The sequence below is a fragment of the Perognathus longimembris genome, chromosome 17 (genome assembly GCF_023159225.1).
Source record: "Perognathus longimembris pacificus isolate PPM17 chromosome 17, ASM2315922v1, whole genome shotgun sequence".
NCBI lineage: Eukaryota > Metazoa > Chordata > Mammalia > Rodentia > Heteromyidae > Perognathus > Perognathus longimembris.
Window position 1 is genome coordinate 10,633,797 of NC_063177.1, and position 8,420 is coordinate 10,642,216.

General features: G+C 41.7%; 1 protein-coding gene across 2 annotated transcripts in view; it reads left to right on the top strand.

Annotated features, from left to right (window-relative positions):
• The window catches only part of Ncbp3 (nuclear cap binding subunit 3), a 44,216-nt gene extending 36,935 nt beyond the window's left edge, over positions 1 to 7,281 (top strand). Inside the window, exons 11-14 of one of the 2 annotated variants that reach the window (XM_048365870.1) lie at positions 3,400 to 3,554; positions 5,083 to 5,244; positions 6,246 to 6,408; positions 6,855 to 7,281. In XM_048365870.1, coding sequence (XP_048221827.1) covers positions 3,400 to 3,554; positions 5,083 to 5,244; positions 6,246 to 6,408; positions 6,855 to 6,963 — 589 coding nt within the window. In that variant the 3' untranslated portion in view covers positions 6,964 to 7,281. Of the gene's footprint in view, positions 1 to 3,399; positions 3,555 to 5,082; positions 5,245 to 6,245 lie in introns of both variants that reach the window. The other variant, XM_048365869.1, reaches the window with a different exon arrangement.
• Positions 7,282 to 8,420: the final 1,139 nt, after the last annotated feature.

Sequence of the window (8,420 nt, forward strand, 5' to 3'; positions counted from 1 at the left end):
CCAGGGACAGTGCTCAGGCCCTGAGTCCAAGGCCCAGGACTGGCAAAAAAAAAAAAAAAAAAAAAAAAATTTTTGGTGGGCACCAATTACTCACATCTGTAATCCTGGCTACTCAGGAGGCTGAAATCAGAAGATCAAGGGTCACAATTAGCCCAAGCAGGAGAATGTATGAGACTCTTTATTTCCAATTAACCAGCAAAAATCTGGAAGTAGAGATATGGCTCAAAGTGGTAGAGCACTAGTCTTGAGCACAAAAAGCTCAGGAACAATACGCAGGCCCTGAATTCAAGCCCCAGGAAAACACACACACACACACACACACATTTATTTTTAATGTGTCTGGGATTTGAACTCATGGCCTGAAACTTGCTTGCTTACTCCACTGGTGCCCTGTCACGTGAGCCATTCATTCTGCCCTGTTTTTTGCTGGTTTTTTTTTTTTTTTTTTTTTTTTGCCAGTCCTGGGGCTTGGACTCAGGGCCTGAGCACTGTCCCTGGCTTCTTTTTGCTCAAGGCTAGCACTCTGCCACTTGAGCCACAGTGCCACTTCTGGCCTTTTTCTGTATATGTGGTGCTGGGGAATTGAACCCAGGGCCTCATGTATACAAGGCAAGCACTCTTGCCACTAGGCCATATCCCCAGCCTGCTGGTTATTTTTGGAGATGAAATTTCATTGGCTTTTCTTGCCTGAAATGGCAAATCCTGTGATCTCAGCTTCCTGAGCAGTTAGGATTATAGGAATGAGCCACTGGCACCTGACTTACTTTTGAATTAGTATACATTTGCAATGTGAGAATGTTTTCATTGTGCTTTTTTCATATATGAACATATTTTTTAAATTTTGTGAATACTTTTAATCATAATTTCAGTTCCTTGTAGAAGCATGTAATTTTTCCTCTATACAAGTGGTTCTTGTTGGGCTGGGAATATGGCCTAGTGGTAAAGTGCTCGCCTCATATACATGAAGCCCTGGGGTGCTGGGAATATGGCCTAGTGGCAAGAGTGCTTGCCTCATATACATGAAGTCCTAGGTTCGATTCCTCAGCACCACATCTATAGAAAAGGCCAGAAGTGGCGCTGTGGCTCAAGTTGGCAGAGTGCTAGCCTTGATCAAAAAGAAGCTAGAGATAGTGCTCAGGCCCTGAGTTCAGCCCCAAGACTGGCCAAAAAAAATAGATTAAAAAAAATAAAAATAGAGTACATGAAGCCCTGGGTTCGATTCCTCAGCACCACATATATAGAAAAAGCCAGACGTGGCGCTGTGCCTCAAGTGGTAGAGTGCTTGCCTTGAGCAAAAAGAAGCCAGGGACAGTGCTCAGGCCCTGAGTTCAAGCCCCAGGACTGACAAAACAAAAAAACAACCAGTTCTTGTTATATGTAGACAGTCCACAAAAATGTAAACCCCTAAACCCTCTGTATTCACACATTTTCAACCATATGTAGTCCACTGTTAGAAAGCATCAAGCTAGGTGCTGGTGGCTCATACCTATAATCCTAGACTCTCAAATCTTAGTGTCCCAGTATGAAGTCAGCCTGGACAGGAAAAGTCTGTAAGACTTTTATCTCCCATTAACCGCCAAAAAGTGAGGCTGTGGCTCAAGTGCTTAGAATGCCAACCTTGAGGGGAAAAGCTAAGGGCAGTGCCCACACCCTGAGTTCAAACCCAAGTACCAGCACCAAAAAAAGGCACCATTTTTAAAATTTACTGCCATGATTGTTTGTTAATAGATTGATTGATTGAGACAGGGTCTTAATATGTAGCTTGGGTAGCCCAACCTAGCCTCAAATGATATCTTCCCGCCTCAACCTCCAGGGTGCTGGAATCTGCATGCAATTCTGGGTCTGGCTTTATTTACTATGTTATTGATAGACATTTAGGTTTCTGCTTATTTAGTATTCAATTAACAAGATAGATTCTGCAAAGTCTACTGACTATATAAAGTAGCATACATATTTAAAAATATGCTAAGCATTGTTAGATTTCCTTCCTGCCTATATTACTACCCTTCGATATTATTGTTCTCAATTTTGATGATTTAGTGAACTAAAAAATATAGTTTTTTTAAAAAAATAGTTATTTTAATGTACATTTTTAGGTTACTTGAAGATTCCACATATATCTAAAATTTTAAGGATTAAATTCTAGGAATGGCCTCCTGAAGATGTTCTTGGTGATAGGTTTGGGAAAGACAAGGGCTTTTCATGCTGATTTTGTTTATATGGCCTTGTTCATTTGTCTTTAGTTTTCCCAGAAGTTTCTAGCCGAAAAGATTGGCAGAATTATGCTACTTCCTACCTGATCTCATTGGCTGAAAAGTCTCTTGTTTGCTTTTTTACTTATTTATGTATTGCCAGTACTGGGGCTTCAACTTGGCCCCATATTCTTGCTTTGTTTTTTCAGTGAAGGCTGGCACTCTGTCACTTGAGCCATACCTCCACTTCTGGCTTTTTGCTGGTTAGTTGGAGATAAGATCCTCATAGCCTTTTCTGACAAGGCTGACTTTGAACCACAATCTGGAGATCTCAGTCTCCTGAGCAGCTAGGATGGCCCTCCTTGAGCCACCAGCACCTAAGTCTCCTCTTTAAAGATGGGGATTGTAGCTAGGTGTAGTAGTTTATACCTGTAATCTCAGCTACTTTTTAAGCAGAGATAAGAGCCTTTGCTCTTTGAAGCCAGCCTAAGTAAAGTCAGTGTGAGAGCAGGTCTCTGTCTGAAAAAACTAAAAATGAAAAGACTAGGGCATAGCTCAAATGATAGAAAGATTGAAATCCTATGTTCAGTCCTTAATGTAAAAAAATAAAAAGAATTTGATTACAGACTTTATAGGGTTTAGATTTCAGCCAGATCTCAACCATGGTGAACAGAAAGCCCCAGGTCCTTTGCAGACATCTGCCTAGCATCTGTTTGTTTCAGTAGAATGGACCCTGTAGTTAATATGCTTTGTGATCATGTGTGGACATTGTATAGAACTCATGCAGGGAAACTCAACAGGCTGCCTGCCCACACCAGTGTCTTCACAGAATGTTGGTTACAGTTCCCTAAGAGGTTTACAGGTAGTATTTCTAAGGGAATTTTCTCTGTGTTAAATTAGATTTCTTAAATTGTTCAAAATCTCATCTAAAGTGCAGGATTATTGAATAGAACTTGTTTTGTTTTGTTTTTGGCCAGTCCTGAGGGCTTGGACTCGGTGCCTGGGCATGTTCCTGGCTTCTTTTTGCTCAAGGCTAGCACTCTTGAGGCACAGCACCACTTCTGGCTTTTTCTGTTTATATGGTGCTGAGGAATTGAGGCAGGCCTTCATGCATGTTAGGCAAGCACTCTACTGCTGAGCCACATTCTCAGCCCTAGAACTTGTTTTATATTTGAAAGTGGTTAATTGTTCTTCACTCTTCTTAAAGAAACTCCATGAAGGCAGATAGTATGTCCACGAGCAATATAAAAAACCGAATTGGGAACAAATTGCCACCAGAGAAATTTTCAGATGTTCGACACCTCTTAGATGAAAAACGTCAGCACTCACATCCACGGCCGCCAAGCAGCAGTGCTAAATCAGGTATTGTTCTTGTTTATTTAGCTTTTCTGAGCTTTAGTCTGAGCTCCAGAGAGCAAATTGGGACACAGATATGTTTTTGGATAAGATGCTATTTTGAACTGATATAACTACCTCTGTTCATCACATCTAAATTTTAGGCATTGGAATTTGGAGACATGAAAAATAAATTTTGGCAAAACTAGCTTTCAGTATTCAAGGCAGTTAGACTGAATTTCATTAGTATACATTATACACAACAATAAGAATTAACTTGTGTGGTTTGATAAATGGCCAAAAGTTTGGACTAGATTATTTTTGCATGCAAGCCCTTGTGTGCCAGTAATGTGGGTGTGTATGCTGTGTTCCAGACCCTGGCCTGGGAGCCACCATGTGAGAAGTCTGTGGAAGGGCTCCACATATCTACTGGAGAATGGTAGAAGAATTTTTATAGACTTTCTAGAGAAAATAGCTTTAGAGTTAGTCTTGGGGAAGGAATAAGATCTCAGTTGGCTTTACTTTTAAGGAGGGAAGTGGCCAGATCTTATCTGCTCAAGAAGGAGAACTTTGGGTTGGGGTAGATTGGGATGGAGTTCAATAATAAAGGCCTGAACTAGATCAATGACAGTGGTGACCGATGAGAGTGGAATGCAGGGCACCTTGGCAAGCAGGGCTTGGGAGCTAGAAAGTGGGAGGAAAGGCAGAGAAGCCACAGAGGAGGCTCAGCCTGGTGATCAGGGGATGTGGTGCCACTCTAGAGAAGGCATGTGAGATGGACAATCCCACATGAGGTTTCTGCTGATAAACATGGGTCTCCTGTTGCTATTGTTTGTTGTTGTTTTTCCTTCAGCTCTGAGGTTTGAGCCCAGGGGCTTGGGCTCGCTAGACAAACAGTCTACACATGGGCCAAACAGTCTACACATGGGCCAAGGCCCTAGCTCTTTTTACTTATTGATAAGTCTCACTTTTTGCTTGGGCTGGTATAAACTATAACCCTTCTGTTCATAGTATGTGCACAATTGGAGAGACAGGCACATGCCACTATATCCAGCTTTTTTGTTGTTGTTGAGATGTAGGTTTTGTTAACTTTTTTGCTCTAGCTGCTCTCAAAATGTGATTCTCATCGACTCAGCTCCCTGGTAGCAAGGATTACAGGCATGAGGTACTGCACCTGGCTGTTGCCACTATTTATAAAGGGAACTTTAGAACCAGCAGCTTTGTTGAAGAGATTGGAGGAAAAATACATTTGGGACATGCTGCCTTGAGCCTTTACTTTTTACCAATCTAATTGTATTTATGTATTAAATAAAACACAAGAAAAGGTGATTCTGCTTTGGAAGCCTCCAGATGAGGTTTTTCCTGATACTTCCTACCTCCTGAGTTTTCCTGGAGAAATCCAGAGATTTCCTCAGGAAACAAATGTGAAAAGCAATGGAGATAAAAAGGTTTTTAGAGGCCTGATTATTTCAGGACATCACTCAGTAAGATTTCAGGCTAACAAGACCGGTAGTGAAGTGCATTTGATGACAGTAGTACTTTTTTCTTTTTCCAGATATTCGCCAGCGGTTGGGAAAAAGACCATATTCTCCAGAAAAGGCTTTCAGTAGTAACGCAGTGGTTCGAAGAGAGCCCTCTTCAGATGTGCATAGTAGGCTAGGGGTTGCCAGGCAAGATGTTAAAGGCCTCTACTCTGATACTCGGGAAAAGAAATCAGGTGGGTACAAACTGATGGGATTGGGGATTGGGAACAAGCGGAGGGTAGGGAGGATAGTATAGAAGAGAGGCAGGAAGCAGTGCATGGTAAAACAAAGCGATTTTCCCTTTTATATGATCATTGTTGTCGTCATTATCATTATAGTGCTAATGGGAAAGATTAGAACGTAGAAAAGAATACAATCCTTCTTTGAGTTTACAACCAATCAATTTTAGTTTCATATAAGTGTTCCAGACTTTGTCCATGTGTACATCCTGCCCTTTTCATTTAGGGTTTTTATTGTAATCATTTTTCACATTTGTCATATTCCTCATAAATAAAACTTACAATTGCCTTAGAATGTATCTGTGCTACAAAACGCCAAACACATATTTCTTTTTTTTCTTTTTGGTGGGGGGTGGTACTAGGGTTTCAACTTGGCCTCCACTGGATAGGCAAGTGCTCTATGGCTAAGTCATGCCTCCAGTCATACCTGGCTTTGTGTTTTAGGCTTTTGAGACAGGGTCTTGCTATGTAGCTGAGGCTTTAAGCTGTGCTTGAACTTACAGTCCTCCTGCCTCATCCTCCTAAATCTTGGGATTTTAAGTATGTAGTGGTGTTTATTAGGTTTTTTAAAATATAAAATATGCTCCAAAATATTAATGGGTGGTTGGCTAGAAATCTGAAAGTAGTTTATAGTGTAAAGTACCTCTGTAGATCATTAGCGCTGACAGTTTCCTGCAGAACAAAATTGCATTAGGCACATGAGTCTCACCTAGGTTGAGTAGGAGGGTCAGAAAACAGCCTCTTGGGTGATTTACCTTGTGCCTGGTATGGGGGCACCTACTACTGGAAATGAGAGTCTCCCATTGGGTCCTACCCCCTCCATTTGCTGAAGTGGATGCCGATGTGCAGACCAGATATTCTCTGCGTGTCAGATGTTGGCTGTGCCCCTGCTTCCTTAGAACTACTGTACTGGTCAGTGTTGACTGCCAAACTGAAATGCCTTCTCACCCAAACAGGTAGCTTATGGACTCGCTTAGGATCTGCACCCAAGACCAAAGAGAAGAACACGAAGAAAGTGGTTCACAGGGCTCCTGGCACTGAGGAAGATGACTCTGAGCTTCAGAGAGCATGGGGGGCTCTCATTAAGGAGAAAGAACAATCTCGCCAAAAGAAGAGCCGGTTAGATAACTTACCATCTCTCCAGATTGAAGTTAGTCGGGAAAGCAGCTCTGGTTCAGAGGCAGAGTCCTGATGTCCCTGGCCTGTGGCAGCTGTCCTGAGCCAGACATTCTTACACAGAGGCTCACAGTAGGAGCCTCCCCTGCAGGAGTTGGGCCCCTCCCTCCTCTTAGAGCCACCCTCAGCTCTTGCTGCTTCAGCAGGACATCCTAAGAGTGTGACACATTTTGAAGGGCATCTCTACCTTTTGCTGCAGAGCTGTAGTTCTGGGCCTCAGTTCTCCCACCACCCCACCAAGCTTTACCCTTTGAGAAAAAAGGCAGCCCTCCAGATTTTGTAGGCATTTTTCTTAATATTTTTAACATTGTCTTTTAAAAGAAATGTTTTACACCGTTCATCCAAAGAGCAGAGAACTGAACTTCTCACTATTGCCTTGGCCCTGACAGCTGTTACCAGCACCCTTTTCCCAGGAAAAGTCAATTCCCAGGTGCTTACTGGACAGCCTTCGAGGGGAAAGATGAGGGAAGCTACCAGCTCACTCTTCCAGGACCCTAGTATGAGGGCCGAATCTCATGGACCTGACCTCAGAGGTGCACCTGACGCCCAGGTAGATAAGAGTTGCAGCAGCGATTGAACTTCTGATAGATTGCACTTCCGTTCTTCCCTTGGGGATTCTGTTAGGGCCTCTTATTGGCTCCAACTTGATGTAAAGATCAAGTTCAGTGCTGTGGGATTTTTAGGAACAAAAACTGTGACTTGTGGATATGGGATTGATTTATGTGCTAGGGGTTGGGTCATGGGTTACTGTTGAACAATTTTTAAGTCTGTATTATGTTTAAAAAATATTAATGACTTAAAAGTTTAAATTTTTAATTTTTATATGTGGAATTTCTTCCTATTGACTACAGGGGAAGCTCAAGTGGCGTCTTTTTTGTGCTGTTAAATATATATTATATACTTTGGAAGAAGGCAAAGAGAGGAGTCTCATTATTTTTAAGTGGTCCTAATTGTATGGTCTGTTTGTTGTACATAGAGTTCAACTTGTTTTTTGGCCACTGTTGTGGCCAAATGGGATCATATGTTGTTAATTATCACTTTAGAAGTGATCCATTATTTTTTTCCTGTTTCCAAGTTATGGTTGATGACTTTTTGATGACTTTTTAAAAACTGACAAATTATAACTGAGGAATGGCTCAAGTGGCAGAGTGCATACCCAGCAAAACTGGCTAATAGCCAGGCATTGGTGGCTCATGCCTGTAACCCTAGCTACTCAGGAAGCTCAGATGTAAGGATGGAGCTTTGAAGCCAGCCCAGGCAGACAACTGAGGGACTCTTATCTCCAATTAACCAGCAAAAAAGCCAGAAGTAGGAGCTGTGGCTCAATGATAAGAGTTTTAGGCCTTGAGTGAAAGAGCAAAGTGAGAATGTGAGGCCCTAAGTGCAAGTTGCATTACTGGTGTATGTGCAAATGCATGCACACAAATACACAAAGAAGAAAGAAAGGAGAAAAATGTTAGCAAATGGAAGGAAGGAAAGAGAGAAAGAAGAGAAGCCTAGCAAACAAGAAGTTTTACGTCATTTTACCACAAACAGGAGGAAGATTATTTTGTTTTTCTGTCTAATTTTAATTTTGAAGTATTTAATATTGTATTTCTCTACAGGCTTAAAAAAGCATTTCCCTCTCAGTTCATTAGAACTTGAGAGTTACAAATAGTAATTAGTCTTTGTCCATTTGTGATGTCACAGCTCTTTTCCTGCCTGAATTGTTCCATACCTAGTACAATCCTGGATCCCAGAGTTATTAACTTGTGGCTGAGCTGATGTCAAATTAGTGGCTGATTACATTGATGTGAATGAATACAGAACAGTGTTGCTAATAAAGTAAAAAGCCATGGGACTGGAGAGTTATAAACTATTATACCATATTTTTGGCTAAGTTGCTTTCTCTGTCCCTGGAAGAAGAGGTTGCATGTGTAACCAGAGCATGTTTCAACTTTTCAGGATGCTACGAA